At 39.7% G+C, this 19026-nt stretch overlaps 1 protein-coding gene across 1 annotated transcript in view; it reads right to left on the bottom strand.

Moving 5' to 3' along the window:
- The window catches only part of NCAM2 (neural cell adhesion molecule 2), a 281301-nt gene extending 262963 nt beyond the window's left edge, over nucleotides 1–18338 (bottom strand). The window contains exon 1 of the mRNA XM_086883383.1: nucleotides 18043–18338. Coding sequence (XP_086739509.1) covers nucleotides 18043–18094 — 52 coding nt within the window. The 5' untranslated portion in view covers nucleotides 18095–18338. The remainder of the gene's footprint in view (nucleotides 1–18042) is intronic.
- Nucleotides 18339–19026: the final 688 nt, after the last annotated feature.

The following is a 19026-nucleotide window of genomic DNA, read 5'->3' as shown; positions in this document are numbered from 1 at the left end:
GAGAGAACATGAAATAAGTGAAAACAGAGATGATTCTCATTGTATGATAAATCCTTGCACAGATTTTACAAGCCTGAAATTCCAGAAAATTCCTGAAGAGATGTAAATATTTAGAACGGGTTATTTTAAGTATTAAATAGTTAATTTCAATGCACTTTTTAATTTACCAAATACAGATTTATAGAAGAAATGTCAAGGTTTAATTCCAAAAATAACTTAATCAAAAAAACAGGCAAACTTTTGGGGTAAAAGATCCTGGTGTCCTTCTGTAAGCACAGCATTACAACATCATCCTCAAATCCACTTACTGCCTTAAAATCCCTTAATTTTATACATACAGTTTTTTTAAAGGCTGTTACACTTTTCTTCACTCTTACAGAAAGAATAATCTATATTTTCAAACTAATGATATGTAGTCAGCTAAAACTCATTTTTTCCCTTCACCAAGCATATACTTGAATGAAAGAATAATTCTCTTTCCTTCCACTTGCCACTCTTGAATTGTTAAAGATTTCAAATATATCCCTCTCTACTCTAAAGTAACCAAACCTATTTGCTCACATGTCCTGATACCCTTTCTTATCTTGCATGAACACTTATCCCTAAAAATGAATTGAAAATATTAAAAGAACAGATTTCATTAAAATATGAGAAAATGGTGCAACTAAATAAGATTACTTGTATTTTTCAGATATATGAGACTGTAGGCTATATTTACACATACAGCCTTGCACACTACTTGTGCAAGAGCAACAAACCTGTACTGGCCAGACATCTTACACCTTTTAAACAAAAATACAGGATTTGCCAGTGAATCTTCAGTTTCATTTAAGGTCATGGGATAGAAATTAGTCATTCATTTTGGCTTTGACTTGCAATTCAAAATTCTTCCTATTATTACCCTTTGCCATCAGTTTTTCTTTGTCCTTTTTAATACCTCTTTCCCCTCCTTATAGAATCCTGGCACTATGATAACAAATTCAAAATGCATAGGATAAACTCAGAATATGTTCTATCATGACCAGCAAGCTCAAGAAGAGTTTCTAAAAGTAACAGCAGGAAGTTGTGGTGGGAGTGGTTGAGATTTCAAAGATCTGAGCTGTAAGTGTATAACTTGAGTTAAATATGGTTTGTGTATCAGATGGAAATTAGTAGATTTTCTTTATTTAGGTATCTGAAATTAGATTTTTTTCCTAAAGCTTACAGGTCTCCCACCAGAAGGGAGAAGGAGAAGAGAAAGGAGGGGGCAGAGGGAGAGAGACAGAGTACCACTCCATGCAGACTAAGTTAAGGACAGGCAAACAAATCCTACTAGTGAGTCACAGCCACTGTTCTACATATACAGACAATTATGCATTACAAAGATAAAACATTCTGACTTGTGCACAGGGGGATGCACTGCCTGAAGTCCTTTGAAATGAAAGAGCATCCCAATGTAAGAAGGAAACTATGGGAATGGGCGTGGGGGTGGCACAGAGCAGGAGGAATGAGTGCAGAGGTCTGGGATTCACAATCTGCACATTACAACCTCGCTGCATAAGCTGCATCATTGGCAGTGTGTTAAGAAGTAACACTTCATTCCACAAATATATATGGAAAGTCTAGAATTTCTAGCAATGCAAAGACCATTTTCCTCCCTACTTCACTCTCTTAACACACATAACTTATTTTATGGAACTCAAGAAATGGTAGACTCTTCCACAACTTTCCTGGCATATAAAAATTCACCTAGCAGTCTAGCTTGCTGACAAGCACTGACTCAAACCACCTGTTCAGTATGATCCAGATTTGTGTTTTGCAGAGGGTGTTTTTGTTTGGCTGGGGTTTTACAGATGTATAACAGTATAGATTTCCTCCTGTTGGTGAATTATTGACATGTTATTGCATGGCTTCCTCTTCCCTATTCTGCCTAATAGGACATCCAAATATTTCACTTGCTTCAATCTAAAAATAACAGTGCTCAAATGAACTAGTAAAAGAAAGTAATTCTGCATCTCAGCAAAGCTTTATCACCTGCCACCACTGTAAGAAAAAAACTGGATCTGCCCTCTTATGCAAGAAATTGAATATGACACCATATACAACCACCCCTTTTGTTTTCATTTACTATTAGTATCTTCATGCTGAGCTCAACAAGACAGAACATACAAAAAATACACCTTTAAGAGAAAATGAAAGCAAAAAATGTCATACGTACACTAAAATTGCAGTCTGAATACCAAAACATTTTTGCTGGGATAACTGATTTAAAATTTGTAAAAGAAGAGGTCTACATGAAGCTTAAAGAACTAATAAAAGCTACTGTGGCTTTTAAATATTCACAGCAAACCATTCACATTTTACTTGCAGAGGAAAATTTACCAAAAATACTATAGGCAAAACATGAATATTACATTATTGAACCTTTGTGCAAACAGCCTGTAAGCTTAAGAAATCCCAAACTAATAATTAGAACATGCATATCTGTGAGGAGGAAGAGTATTATTATCACACTTCTCTAAACTGATTTTGCACTTCATTTTCGGTAATCACCACACTCTTAGGTTCTCTGAATAATTTTTTAAAATATTTTTTTCTTTCTTGTGATTTTCTAACTGGTATCTCAAAATAGTTCAAGAGAGGTTTCTTGGAGGATTTTTTGAGGGGGATTGGGAGGAAAGGGAACGAGGAAAAGGGGAGCTGGTGTTTTGCTGTACACACGAGTGAAACAGAAGCTCAGATATTGAATCATATAAGCCTTTATTAAAAATTACCTGTAACTGACCATAATTTTGTCAGATAACTCCATTATCCAGTTATCTGGTATATTTTGACTTGAAGAATCAGCTAAGTATTTTTAGCTGTTTAAAAATCCCTCCTAGACCTGGTTTTTAATTTTTCTTTTTTTTCAGTGGTTTTAAGAGCCTGAGGATTTCAGATACAAAATGTACAGTACTTCCCTTTCATTTGAGGCTGTTTCTGCCTTTTAAACTAGCTGTCAACTAGTCAAGAAACAATGAACTGTATTTGTTACAGCTGACACATTCAGAAGTTAATCGCTGACATAGATTTGGCCGCTATCCCAGTACAGGAAAAAAAGAATGTATGGATTCAAGCTACTTTGCATTCTGGTCACAAACACGCACCAGCAACATGACAATGAACTTTGCACTCAAAAAGGTCCGTCTTTCAGAAGGCTGCATGAAAGACTGGAGATTAAATAAAACATCTTGTTTACCAAAGTGACAGATTTGGTCTGTAAAAATCAACAATCAAGATTAAAAAACCAAGGAACATATTACATATGTTGTTAGTACATAGGTTTGTTACATAGGTAACAAACTAACCTCTAATAAAATTATAACTATTCTTCTCAAGGAGCCTATTTAGACATGAGAAAAACCCCCACATTTTCATTAAAGTAATAAAAGGGATACATTTTACTAAGATACCCACATCATTTTCAAGAAGTATTTAAATGCTAAAGAGAAACTAAAAAAAAAATTATTAAAGACCAAACTGAATAGAGAAATAAAAACTATTCTACACACACACACAAAAGTACATGTGTTTCTGCCCAAGTTTCATTGCCTTTCTGTTGAGTTACTCCAGTGATACATGCTATCAATTTTAATCATAATTTATCTTGTTTGTGTTGCTGTAGGTTATACTTTTGTTCATCTGAGTAATTCCTACAAGAAGACAGAAACATTTTAACCCTGCAGAAGCCAGGAAGGGAGTGCATCTCAGACCTCTGCAGAAGCAGTTCAGGGGCACGTGTGTATGCCACTCATGCCAGGGCTGCAAGCAAGGAAGCTGCCCAAAACATTCCTTTCAGTAACTAAGTGAATGTACACCAAACAGCATCCAAGCACCAGAATAGTTATATAGAAGTTATGTTATTGACTTTGAAGAAACAAATATATATATCCATTTCAAAGGCACATCGTTATTTTTCCAAGTCTACTGGGGAAGAAGTGCAAAGATGAATATTCATAGATCAGCAAAAGGAGGTGGCGATTGGTTTTATGAATTTATTATGTATGATTGGTTTAAGATATAAAATATGCATTTTCAATAGCCCTTGCATACAGGTTTAAAGCTTCCACTGCAATGTTGGGTCCCCAGCTCTCTACACTGCCAATGGTTAAAACACACAGAAATTCTGCTGTAATGAAATATGTCAATATGAGTTACATCAGTTACTTGTACTAAAGTACAGCTGCATTCTCTGTACTTCTCTTTACAATCCCCTTCTTGTTCTTCCACTGTTCTTTTCCAAGTCTTTTAGACCTAACTCTACATAAATTATGCTGCTGTTTATACAGCCAATCCAATTTACAGCAATAGATAACCTCTTGTGTGTACAAACAGTGAAGGGGACACATAAATTTTGCCCCTCTAATTACTCTGTTCTCTCACTTGTTTCAAGGGATCAGGGAACATGCATTCCAATCTACATTCCAGAGCCCTCTCCATTTCTACTGTGGGATTAAAGAACGTACACAGGGTTGCACCAGCATTTGGTGCCCTGTAAACTGCTCACTCAAAACACCTGCCTAAGTAACAATATTGCCTTTTAACATTATCACATGATTAAATACATAGACTTATTTAGCTATTTCTATATTTGAAACTAATATTATCAATAATTAATTTTGCATTAGTGTGCATCAATGTGTGCATCACTGTGTAGAAAGACAGTTGTGTAACACCAAGTCACCAGTGTTTAAATGGGAACTAAAATCAGAAAGACAAAAGCAGGTCCACCTTCACTCCCAAAAGATACAAAACCACAACTACAGATATCCAGTCTGGCAATTTTAGTAAATGGAGTTTTGAGGAAAGAAGAAAAAAGCTTGGTCAGGCTTTGAACATATCAATACTGGCAACTTCTTTCTCACCTGATTTCATACACCCAAAGCATTGTCAGCCCAGCATTCACAACCAGCTTAGAACACCAAAACAGCCTTGTCGGCCATGAAAGTGAAACAGTTTGGTTTTTCAATTTAATTTTTCAAAGAGATACATACTGACAGTTCTTATTTCAAAAGCACAAAAAAGTAATTTCTGATGCAGTGTCAGAATAGTGAGTGGGGAACAAACATTTAAATACATGTCTTACAGGTTGTTTTCACCCACAGTAGGGGTTTTCTTTGGCTTTGTGCTGGATTTTTCATTTTTTTTGTTTGTATTCCTCTCCCTTCCCCCTTATTTTCCCACCAAAAAGCACACTGCTGTTTTGATTCCCTGATTTCTTAAGAAGAACCACTGAGCATTCCCCTCACTAATCTGCAGATTTAAGTGAAGATTTCTGAGGGATACTCCTTAGGATTCTAAAGAAATGCCAATTCAAGCCCAACAAACATTCCACCATCCACTTAGGCTCATTAGAGACAGGACTCCTGCAATCAACATGCTCAGCACCAAAGAACAACAGTGAAAGCAGTTTACAATCAGTGCATATTTCCATGTCAGCTTGGACTCTGTATCACATCACAAAATAAAAGCAGGATGACTACTAAAGTATTGAAAAGAAATCAAAATAGCTGGTTCAGCTATGGATTCGTGATGGACTCTGACTTTTCTCAAGTTTCTTTATGCTTCATTTCACATCAATTAAGGAATGAAATATCCATAGGGGCATGACTTTATGGCTTTACTCATATTTTCATTCTTTTAAGACAGTAGGAAAAGTATTTTTATAATGTAAAAGAAAACAAACAAAAAAAACCCCAAAAAAACCCACTCCAAAACACCCCAAAAACTCCATCACAAGAAAAAACAAAACCCAAATAAAACAAATATTTATTTAGGTTGGAATTAAATCTTACACAAAGGTATTTCATAAACAATTAAATTCAGACTGACAGTACAATTTGATTTTTTACACAAAAGTGTTTACTGTGAAAACTAGCTTTTGCTTCACTGCACAGTTGCTTGGGTTTTTTTCCTAACAGCTCCTTAGAAAAGCTTGTATTCTCATTTCTGCTGTTTTAGTAATTCTTTGTCATAGACACATGCAGCTGTTTTTAGCATCAAATTTCAGAAAAACATCAAGTAGCAGAATTTTATGAGCAGGGATTGTCTTCCCGTCTTACAAGTGCTATGTGAAACTTTGTGTGATGCTTTCATTAGGAAAAAAAAAAAATAATGGGATAGGGTTATAAAACACTGAAACAGACTTCCCAGGAAAGTGGTAGAGTCTCCATCCCTGGAAGCATTCAAAAAACGTGTGAATATGGCAGAGGACATGGTTTAACGGTGAATGTGGTGGCGATTCTGGGTTGATGGTTGATAAACTTAAAGATCTTTCACAACCTTAACAATCCTGTGATTCTATAAAAACACCTCCAAGACTATGAAAACAGAATGTTTTGCTTTTCCAGTCCTACTCCTCCAAAAAACCAAAAACCCAAAACAGAATACCATCACCACTGACCAAGAAACATCTCTTGTTGGAGAACATGAAACTTCAAGAAACACTCAGGATTCCTCCTTCCCTATTGCCTGAGTTTCCCATCTCCCCCCTGTTAGAACACTCTTGTCTTTGATCAAACATTCATAAAAGTAATTCAAAGATAATTCAATCATTTTCGTAGGTAAAAACAGATCATCACTGCAGAAACAGGATTTTCTACAGGAAGACAGATAGGCATGTTATTTATTTAATATCTGCAGGTCACAGGAAATAGAGTTGGTGTAGTTACAAACAGAAATGTTTTTTCTGCAGCACTACTTTGCATTGACTTACATGTCTAAAGACTAAGAGTATCTAAAAACCTTCAAGAACACTCCTCAGTGAGCTTCACAGTCTGGAAAACAGTCACAAAAATACTTAAGGTGTAACAAAGCAATAGCAACATTTACTAATCACCTCAAAAAAGTAAGATTCTTTAGCTTTTATAATATTTACATGATTATAAAGTCTTTCTTTTAATTTTCTGGTACACTCACTGGCTACAGTTATCTATCCTGTTTTAAAATGAGCACAGAGGAACAGAAATTAGAACTCCATCTAACAGCAGAAGATTTTTTCCACTGTAAAGGATGCTTTCTGGGTTTCCTTAGTTGTGCTTGTTTGTTTTTTTCCTAAATCAGATCATACGTAACTAAAAATGCAAAATATATGATTGACAGAGAAGTTTATTTCTTTTCATTACCATTTTTACTATTTATTGAATAGTTTCCCCATTCATATCTGCTCATTCATGAAGTGCTCATTCATATACCTAGGACCACAAAAAATAAAACGCTGTGAGAGTGGGGCAGAAAGGGCTGTACAGAGTGAAACAGATGACTCCTGAGATTTTAGAACACAGATAAGAATCTTGATACAAACTACTGTTTGCAAATGATATAGAAATTTGAATGCAAGATCAAAATTATTTTTAAAATTAGCAGCACATACAAAACCCATGCACTCAGGACTGTATCATGTATCCACAGAACTGAAAATCACTATCATGACAGTAAACAGAATACTACAAATTTTCTTCCAAGAATGGTAAAATCAGAATAAGTCTACCATAAATTTAGGAGACCATAGAGAAATACCACATCTGAGAGAGTTCTCAAACCCAGCAACATAAATTTTACATGCACACAGACTGTATAATCCAAAGAAAGAATTCTAATTCACAGAAAAGTAATGCACAAGTGCTGGAAAGGTTTATTTTGACTAAATGCTAAAAGCTGTTGAACCCAATGTGTGGAATTGCCATAAACTGGGACAAGTTCATAGAACATCTGATTGCTCAGACAGTGGCACTTACAGACCTGCAGGCATGACCTGCATACTGAACGTCTAAAGAACAATTTTGACCAGTGTCACAAAGCTTCAGACCAAAACAAACAAGTAAATCAAAGCTCTCAAAAACTCAAGCAAAAACGAGTGATTAATTTAGTGATGAATTTTCATACTGAATGCTAAACTTGCCAACACAGTTCTAGCCCGGGCTGCAGCTAAGTGACTGTGATGATTAATTGCAAAGTTTGCATATGTTCCCAGAGGGAGAGAATGAAATCAGTAGTTAACAATTTATAATGTATCTTTGGATTTGTTATTAAAAAGCACTGAGAAAAATATCTTTTTTGTCTCTTGCACTTTATCTCTTGAATAGAATCTGTCACACTTTAGTTTCCAGTTCTTTCATGCTCTTGGATTAACCCCACACTTTTTCAGAACTACTTATAAACATACCCACTACTAAAATGTACATAAAGTTAGAACTTGATTTTTCTATTCTTCATTGAATCAAAATTCCCTCATACTCATAGGGGATTTATACAACTCCTGAAAGCTTCAATCAGACCCTGAAAAGTGCAACCAGCACAACCCCTGAAACACTCAACTTCAGTGGGAGTTCCATGGCTGCAGGATGTGTGCAGTTCTGTTAGTAGAACTCATCTCGCATAACACCAGTTTCTTGAAATAAAATAAAAGACTGGAGATGTGGCATTCATATCATAGCACAGACAGTCTCCACGGGGAAAAGTCAGCATTAGTTTTTGCTTAATTATTTTTGGGTATTGTTCCCCAACAGAGAAAGCACAGGAGTATGAGAATTGCTACATTATTTATTACAGACAACAATGCCCAGCTGGATATAATTCATCTTCAATTCCAAGATGAATAAGACAAGATTTATAAAATTAGAATTCAGGAACAAAAAACCAAACAGAAAGCAGAAAAACCAAAGATTCTATTGCAAAATAAAGATTCCTCATACCAGATCATTCAGGTGATTAGCAAAAACCATGTTTAAATGTTATGCAATGTTGTCACAGCAATTCTCTATTATTGCCAAAATGAAAAATAAAAAAAAATCAAATAAATGCAAAGAATTTAAGACTGCACTTTGTAAGAACTGGAGCAGCCTCCCTTTAAGTGCTGTATGCAATTTTTGCTATCTCAATATAGGAATTACATTACATTAGAGAACATCCAATAGAGGCAAATGAAGATGTTGAAGGGTCAGGAGGGGAAGCCATATGAGGAGCAGCTGAGGGCACTCGGTCTGTTCAGCCTGGAGCAGAGGAGACTGAGGGGAGACCTCACTGCAATTACAACTTCCTTGAGAGGGGAAGAGGAGGTGTAGGCACTGATCTCTGTGTTGACCAGTGGCAGAGTCCAAGGGAATGGCCTGAAGCTGTGTCAGGAAAGGTTTAGGCTGAATATCAGGAAAAGGTTCATTACACAGGTGGTGGTTGGACACTTGAACAGGCTCCCCAGGGCAGTGGCCACAGCACCAAGCCTGACAGAGTTCAAGGAGCATTTGGACAATGCTCTGTGACACACAGAGAGTTTCTTGGGGTCTCCTGCACAGGGCCAGGAGCTGGATGCCATGATCAAAGTGATTCTATGATATTCCAGGACATTCTATGATTCTAAACCATCTTAAGATTAACAATACTTCTTTCTCCTGTTTGTGTGCTCCAGAGTCACTGCTTTTTTGGTGAGAAATTAATTTTCATCCCAAGGGGTTGGTTTTGTTCTTTTAATCAGTCTATAGCCATTTACTCATGTATCAGGCTTTCTTCTAAAGTACCTCTGCTCTTTCCATATTCTCATCCCTAGAAATCATCTTTCTAGCAACCAAATCTCTCTCAGCATTTATTTCATTAGGATTACTGCTAGACCAGTTTTAGCCCTTACCCCCTTGTAAGGCACAACTTGCAACACTGATTATAGTGCAAAAGAGATACTTACAAACAAGGAAGGTTTTTTTACAATTGGCCTGATGCAGATCTGCTTAAAATTCAAGTACTTCACATTACCATTTATTAAATTAAAATTACTACTACCAAAAGGGTAGGAAAATAAAATGCTTAAAAAAAAAGTAGGGAGCTGACTACTAAGCAAAAAAAAAAAAGTATTTTTCACTGGAAAGCCCATGAACATAACATGTAGTTCTGAGTCCATCACATAAGAGATGGGCAGTTTCTGTGTTACATGCAATTATGAATGCCACAGAAGGGTCAAGTAAGGAACTGGTATGACTCCACTACTTGTAACACCACAATTAAAGGACAGAACATTATTTTTTCAGACTTCTTTTTCTCCTGTGTAAGTTGTTGACACAGTGTACCAAGCAGATCAAAGTATCAGCAGATTTAAGAACAAATTCACACAACAAAGATATGCCAAGATCATTAAGGAAGATCACACAGATATAACCTGACACATCCCTGAACATTGTAGGTGCACTGACAGAAGTATCACGCTCTTCCTGATCTGTACTTACTTTTTCCTTTATGACTCCTGCTTTGAGTCCCTGCTGAGGTCACTGGAGTACCTCAATCTTTTTTTGATCCAGTAAGAACATTAGTTTATGAGTATGGTATGTTTGGGAACTTCTTAAAAAAATGCTGTGTTATGATAACTGCTTTCCAGTACATTTAATGTATCCTCATTTGCTAGTCTCTTCCCCATAAATAAACTATACTGGATCTGTAGTTTATTCTGCTTTGACTAATTAAAATAACAATGTCATAGTAACACATTAATTTGATTACTTATTTCCTGTTACAATAAAAAAACCACAAATTATTTTGTCATCAGTTAAAGAAACTATTCATAATAAGAGGCAAGATTACCTCTTCTCTCCTATTTATAGCTATCTGTATCATACCTTTATGTGTTTCTGTTTTTAAATACTTAATTATTTTAAGCAAAGACCTCAGTTCATGCAAGCCAAATTCAGCTGCAATACAAAGGTCTACAAAGTTAATGGCTTTGAAATTACTCACAGCTTGACTGAATCTGGTGCAACATCTCTTAGTAGCAAGAAAATTGCTGGCAATGGGTGTTTTTAATCTGAGCTCATACTATGCTCCAAATGGCACCTCTTGACCTCTTGGGCAAAATGGTCAGGACAGTGACTTCTTGTGTGATTTCCAAGCATGAATTTTGGATCATAGCTGGTATTGTTCCTTAGACTACAAGTGCAATGCAAACAATCAGTTTAGTATTAGCTAACGGGAAACATCATCTTGAAAAGTTTCATTTGTATCCTTAGGAGTTATTCATATGCTACAGCTCTGACTATTCCTGAATTATGAGGTTATTCATCAACCTTTGTCAGCTGTTTAGGAATACTATTCAGGTAATTAAAACATTAAATGAAAACCAGTGCAGCCTTCTAAAGTCACAATACAAATTTTGTTAGGAGGAAATTTTAACTCTGGGGAAAAAAAAAAAAAAAAAAAAAAAAAAAAAGAGCCACTTGTATTTCCCTCTCAATTTTTTACTGAGAGCCACTACATCTTAAATGAACATAAATTAACATATTAAAGATCTATGCTTTTTATGGAAAGATAGTTCTTGGAGGAACTTGTATAGTTAAGAGGAAATTTATTTCAGTAATGATAGGCAGGACTACTGAAGAGGCTAACAAAACCTCCACAGTACTACATGCTGCTTCCCAATTTTATCTGGATGTTATCAATCCAGAAACTGGATATTTCAGACAAGATTATGCTTGGACCATGGAAACTGGTGAAAAATTACACCCTTAGTTAGTATATCTCCAGGCTTGCCAAATAGGTTTCTGAAAGACTTGTTCTCTTCATACTATTTGCAATGATCTTTATGCATCATATTAAAGAGCAGGTGAAACCTAAGTGTTGCATTTTTTCTTCTCCAGAAGAGGCAGAAAGCAGGTAAAACATTTCAGCAGGTGCTTGGCTGCAATTTTTTATCATTGTTCCTAAATAGGCAGAAACTGTGTAATGAATTTTTAGTTGATACACTTTACTGTCTCCTTCCTTCCCAGATTATAACCTATTTGAGACAGTGACATAAATGCTTTTGAAGAACTGGTCTTTCTTGTCTCTCATGGAAACACAAACTCAAGTCAATGGACATTCTCCTATGACTAGAATTAGTGGAGTTTGGCTACAATCATAGGTTGGCTTGGATTGGAAGGGACAAAGCTCATTCCAAGCCCACTGTCATGGCAGAGACACTTCCCACTAGTCCAGGTTGCTCAGAGCTCCACCAAACCTGGACTTGAAAAATCCCAGGGATGGAAAATCCACAACTTCTGTGTGAATCCTGTTCTAATGCCTCACAAATGACAATATTCACAGTTATCTTAATATCTAAGTACTAAATATCTCATTCTGCAGTAGATCATTAGAGTTGTATTTCAGGCGATTACTCCCATGCTTTCATTAATGATCCAGCTGCTAATGCACAAATGCAAAGAGAGAAATTTTCTGTTAATCATAATTTCCTAAACCATAACAGCAGCATAAATGGACAATATTGCCTATCTCATGCTATTTCAAAAATAAAAGCTGGTAACCTCCTGCCATTTCAAGAGACATTTTCACATACTCCAGTGAACCCACTGAAATCAATGAATTCCAGCTACGAATGGGCCTCTGGTTTAGTGCTTCCATGGAGCCACTTAAATGTGGGGCACTCAAAGGCTTGGCAGTTTTGTGAACACAAGGATTTCTAACATTGTTGGTGCCTGTATTTTTTGTGTCCTTTCCACATAACTTTTATTAACACTTACATGGATTTCTTTTCAAGTAGTGAAGATTTTAATATCGTAAGATGTCACCACGAATAGCTGTAACCAGATAAATGACTCTCCCTGTTTTTCTTCTTTCTGTTCAAGAAATTAAAAGGCAGATTCTCTCCTCATCTACAGCAAAACAAATCAGAAAATGTCTTCTCCAATTAATGATATCATCAGACAATAAATAACAAACACTGCAAAAATTCAGGATTGTAATGAAAATAAGAACCTCGGTACCCTTATTTTTGAAGGCACTCCATTAAAGATGCTATGGTATAACAAAGGCATCTGGCAAGTATCTTGCTTTCTTAAGTTAACTCTTTAGTTTCCTGATAGCCTTTAAAAATATACAAATCCATCCAAACACAATTTTAAGAGGAAGTGAGCTACAAAAGCAATATTTTGTTAAAGGATGGAGAATTACATCACCGAAGCTGGACATCTTCAAACTCTTGAGGTAACAGCAAGTAGTACTCTGAATGCCATATTTAATACTAAAAATTATTCTGAGTTTTAAGCTAGTTACCAAAAATTGAATATTCTAGTTGAATACCTGAACTATGAAGCACTTAACTACACCAAGGGGGAAACCATGTAGCTAGGTCAGAATTAAGTCATAATTAATTTAGGTCAAAATAAAAACTGGTGTTAAGATATAGGTTACCAATCAGCCTGGATCTAGTTTGTGAGATTCCAACAAGCCTCCATATTTGGATAACTCAAGTTATGACTAAGTTTTTCCTCCAGTCTACCCTATTGCTGAATTTCAAGAGACATTGAAAATGAGGTTCAAATGACCTGTAGAACTTCAGGATACACTTCATCAATTATACTGCCCTTATTTCATAAAGCAAATGTGTATGCTAAAAAAAATAAACAAACCAAACCTCAAAAAAACACAAATCCACACCAAAACACCCCACAAAAACCCCAAGCAAACAAATAAAACATCTGGCATGAATCATTTGATATAAACTGAATACCAGACATTATCCAAATTCTTTACCTGAAGAAGTTCATATCCTACTCTTTCAATAATAGATTTTCAACTCACAGACACAAATTACAGTGAAATTAAAACATGTGTCTCTCAAAATGTCATATTAACTTGACTCAATTGTACTGGAATCAAATGGCATGTGCTGAATGTAACTGCAGGATTACTGGAGTAAATTGAAAGAAAATCGGTAAGTAAACATGAACCACTTGCAAAAGGTGCCTCAAAGAAAAGGTCAGTGAAAGGGCAAACAAATACCGCATTTGTTCTCAAAATATTTGTTGAAGAATGTGGTCATGAAAGGCAAGTAATATATAAATGGCTTTTAACAATCCAGCAGCATTTCCACAGATAAAAATAATAAGTTATTTAGATAAGTGTGTTGTACCCTAAAAGTCCAGATGATGCTATTCAACTTTGTAGACAAGACTTTAAAGCTCTATGTCTATGACTTTATTGTTCATATGTTTAATGATTTAGACCTACTGCAAATGATAAAAGTGTCTCTAATTCCATTTGTATGGGAGTACACGAAATAAAGCTCTCTACATATTTCTCATCTACCTATCATGTCTATCCAAGTCAATATTTCAGAACTTCTCATCAGTTCAGGTTTATTTTCAGGCAGATATTTGATTGTCATATTCACCTGAAAAAGAGAACATAGCCTAAACTAGAAAAATCAAACGTGATTTTGTCAGATTTTTGTTTGTTTTAGAAGAGTGAAAATGAGAAGGAAAGATAAAAACTGCATTTTAATCTTAATGCAGTACAAATCAACTGGTAGTAGAAAACAATGTGTGGTTGAAGTCTCAGGATCTGCTTCAGATTCAGTGTACAATCAGAGTAAAACAGCAGTTCCACTTAATCCAGGAAGCAAAATCACTGATTTCAAAAATTCCAAATGTCAAGGGTCCACTACACAAAAAGCATAAAGTAGCAGGTTTCCAGACTGGTGGTGAATAAGACACACATGGTGGCATCTCCCTGGGGAAATGTTCCTTATTAACAAACAATCCTTTCAAAGCACTTGCAAAAAGAAACTCTTCAGGAAAAACAAGAAACTCCATATCAAAGCAGTGAAAAGAAGAAACTTGAAGCACAATGTACTCGCCCCTATGAATCTCACGGATTAACACATAATAGATTAAATTCTACAAGCAAAATACTTTCTACTGCAACTAAAAAAAAATTGCTAACCTAAAGCAATGTGTATTAAGCAGAGTGGTAAAAGAAATAAGATTTTACAATTTGGGAAGATGTCTATTTCATCCACTTCAAGTCAGTGTCCCCAGACACTGTTAAAAACCAAGGAAACTTTCTTTATCACTACTTATCTTAAAAGGCAGATTTACAGAGTGCAGTATACTCTATTTTTTGGTTTGTGGTATGGTGGAGAGTCTGTGCGTGTGTGTTTTGTTTGATTTTTGTTTCAATTTTTATTAAAGCAAAGATAATTCAAGCTGGATAAATTGTCTGGACAGTTTTGAAAGGTTAAGAAAAAAACCCTTTTGTTCTAGCATAATAACACTGCCAGTTGAACTCCTCCCTTGTGATGAAATTAGGAGAGGGAATATTTGGCCCTGGTAGATAATTATGACATTCATAAGCTCTTAACGTAAGGGGCTGGGGGAGGGGGTGGCTGCTACTCGTTCTCAAACTGCTCTGATTTTCTGGAATAGAACAAATACAGCACAGTTCCCTCTCTCCAGTCTTAAACACCAGCACTTGTCGAAGAAAAGGCTTCAGTCACTCTTCCTAAAATCTACTGTAGCTATATCCTTCAAAATATAAATCCTGGACCTAGGACTTCCAATAGTTCCAAAGCAAATGATCCAAATGTAGTTACTGACTTTTTATTAGCCATCCAAACTATCTAAAAAGCCATAATCATTTAATATTCACATATTAATGCTTTTCTTAAAAACAAACCAAAAAAGTGACCCTCAAAAGCACCACCATCTTCATTCGATGATGTAAGTGTTCCCTACCACTGCATTCCCACCAAAAAAAAAAAACAAAAAAAAACCAAAAAACAAAAAACAAAAAAAACACAAAAAAAACCAAAAATCCCAAGAGTTTTTGGAATAGCCTCTCAAATTATTTGATTCACTTAAAGAAATTCTCAAAATTACTTCAAGGCGGTGTAAAAAAAAAAACCAGAGCTACAATAAATCCCTCACCTCATTAATGCTCATTAAAATTAAAAATAATAAACTCCCCCCCAAACACCACTGTAGAAAATGCCTCTTCCCTAGCAACCTAAATGGATGTATTTTCCATATGCAGATGTTCCTCCATTCCCATTTACTATGCCCTGCTGTGGACTGAGCCTGCATGTTTCTGTTATTTCTACAGTCAGTTAAAAAATCGTACTCTGCCAATGCAATTCCCTTTCTTTATTAAAAAGAATAAAATGAAGCTGTTTCTTTAAACGGAGGGAAATAACTTACTACCAATATTAGGTTTATTTAGCTTTCCTCCTCTTCTTCCCACGCCCCCCCCCCCCCCATATGTATCCTGTAATTTTTAAAACTCGGCTTAATAGCATCCGTAATTTCACTCCATTATTTATCTCCTGACATTTGTGATAGTAAGATACCTAAACTATGCGATCCTCCTACGCTACAGAAATCACACTTCAGAAAGTCTCTTTCTGCCGTTCCTCCGTCGGAGGAGGCGCGTTCCGGATCCGTACGCACATCATTACAGCCAGGTAGATCAGTGCAAAGCCTGAAGGAAGCTTTCCCGTCCTCTGCCTCCGGAGTGCTGCCAATCGCTGCTCCTCGGGAGACCTCCCCGGCTCACCCCGAGGTGGCAAAAGCAAGGAAGCTTTTTCTATAGAAACTGAGAGCACACGGTGGCTTTTTGCTAATTTATTTTGTCGCCGAAAGAAAACGCCTGGACGGTGTGAGATTTAGCCGCAGATCGGAGACGCAGCGGCGGCTCTTGACACCTCTTGGCATCATGCCTGAGCCCACCGTGCCTTCCTCAAGCGCAACAAATGTCACTGCTGCTGCCGCCGCACAGGGGCACATCCAGCCCCCGGCAGCCCGGGAGCGGTGAGGCGAGGCCGCTCCGTCCCGCCGTGGCCGGCACATCCAGCCCCGGGCAGCCCGGGAGCGGTGAGGCGAGGCCGCCCCGTCCCGCCGTGGCCGGCACATCCAGCCCCGGGCAGCCCGGGAGCGGTGAGGCGAGGCCGCCCCGTCCCGCCGTGGCCGGCACATCCAGCCCCGGGCAGCCCGGGAGCGGTGAGGCGAGGCCGCCCCGTCCCGGGCCCTGCCCGGCGGCGCCGTGGAGCTCGGCCGCCCCCTGCTGCCCGGCGGCGGCAGCGCGGCCCGGGGCCGGCCCCCGCCGCTCCCGCTGACACCCCGCTGGGGCCTTCGGGCTGGGTGGGGTTTATTTCTCCCCTAAAACCTCCTTAGGAGGTGGGGCCACCGCTCATCCCCTCAGGTGCAGGGAGCGTGGGCTCGCACGGGGCAGGGAGCGGGGGCAGGGTTAGTCCCACGCGGCTCGGCGCCCCGGCTGGACGCCGGGAACTTGCCCGAACACTTTCCGAGCACGGCGGGTGGTTATCCCTCAGCCAGCGGCTGCGCCCCTCCCGGCGGCACTTCCCGCCCAGTCTCTGCCAAAAGCACAGATCCCTAAGTAACCACGCAGGGGACATCCCAAAATAAACAAATAGCTGTATAGATATGTCAGCCCCAGAAAAAAAAAACAAAAAAAACCAAAAAAAAACACAACTAAACCCCTCGGCTGCACCACAAGCCGCAAGTCCGCGTTTCTGGAAGCACTGTACATCTGTGTATCAATGAATGAATAGATAAATAAATAAACAGATGAGCACATAGATATGCGAAGGACGAAGCCCGAAGGCGGCAGCCCGTCCCCCGCACACACCTGCCCTCGCGGTGCTATTCCGCGGCACAAGGGGCTCCGCTCCGCACACAGCCCCGGCAGCGCCCTCCCCTCCGCGCCACCCCCGGCCAGGGCGCTCGGTGTCCCGGCAACGCGTGGGGAAGGGTCTTCCCGAGAGGAGAAACCCCGACAGGGAGACTTCAGGTCAGGTTTCTCCCGGATTCTACCGCCAGCACTTCTCCCTGCTCCTAAGGACGAAGCCCGCACTGCTTTTCCCACGGGCAGACGCGGATTTTAAAGACCAGTGCTCCGCAGATTTTGTATAATCACTTCATCTCTCTCACACATTTATCGGGCGCAAATTAAAAAAAAAAAAATTAAAAAAAGGCAGAAAGCTATGCAAAGCAGTTAAGTGCACTTAGCATTGTACAGTTGTTTTTTTTTTTATTCCTCCTCATAAATGACACCTCTTGAAGACTGAAAAGAAAAAAAAAAAAAAAAAGGTGGGCGATGTAGCAAGTTTTAGGTCCTTCTTAATTTGGTTCCAGGATAATGCATTGCTTTATTTTTTTCCTCCGGGTTTTTTTTTTTTTTTTTCCGTTCATTTAAGCGAACGGACAGCATAGATAAGAATAATAATTAAGAGGAAAAAAAAGAAGGTGGCCGCGCTCCTACCTTGCCCGCTACTGAGGAGCAATCCGAGCAGGTAGAGAGGCAGGAGGCTCATGTTCAGGAGCTCGCCCCGGTGGACAGTTCCAAGTTGGAGGATGCTCGGCCAGCCCAGGCAAACCCTGCCGCTGCTGTCGCCGCCGCCGCTGTCGCCGCCGCTCCTCTCCGCGCAGCCCCGCACCCGCGGAGCGCCGCTCGCCAATTGCCGGCCGCGCCTCCCCGCGCCGCGCTATATCGGCGGGGCCGCGCCGCCGCGCAGGGGGCGGGAGCGCGGCGGGCCGGCCGATCCCTCCGATCCCTCCGCCGCACACGCACCGTCACAGCCACGAGCAGCACTACCCGCAGATTCCTCCGCCGCGCTGAGAGGTGGCGGCAGGACCGGAGCATCCCACCCTGCATCCCTCCGTGCATCCCCTCCTGGGTCCCTTATCCCCCCCATCCCGTGCGTCCCTCCCCGCCTGCCCGCAGACCCCCGGCGGGGTGAGGCAGCTCCCCCCGCCTCGCCGCCGCGGCCCCTCCGGAGCCCGCTCCCCCCGCCGCTGACGGAGGGGACGCAGCCTAAAACGGAGAGGCGGCGGCTTGGCGGAGAGTCCCCCTGGGAAGCCCCAGTATCCCGGGAGAGCGCGGGAGCGACGCTCCGGCTGCCCGCGGGCGGAGACGCGCCCCGGGGCTGGAGTGGCCCTGGAGCCCTCCTTCCCCCGGGAGCGGCCGGCGGGGGCTGAGCGGGGCTCGGCGGGTCCCCCGCTGCCCCCGCGGGAAGCGGGACCGCCGCCAGCCTCGCGTACGGGTGCGTCTGTAACTAATCCCGTCGGGCTGATGTTCGTTCGGCTGTCTAGGAATTCACTTGGTTTGACTTCTGTTATTAGTCCAGAGGGAAAACATACCTCTGCTATTCACGGCAGCGTGAAATAAAACCGATAAAAAATAAATTGCTTACCGTTTGGATGCTTTGGTGCTGTCTGGCTGAGGATCTTGCTTCGTAAGGAAAAA

The sequence above is a fragment of the Cyanistes caeruleus genome, chromosome 3, assembly GCF_971803275.1.
Source record: "Cyanistes caeruleus chromosome 3, bCyaCae1.hap1.1, whole genome shotgun sequence".
Classification (NCBI taxonomy): domain Eukaryota; kingdom Metazoa; phylum Chordata; class Aves; order Passeriformes; family Paridae; genus Cyanistes; species Cyanistes caeruleus.
This window is presented reverse-complemented; position numbering and strand designations above follow the sequence as displayed.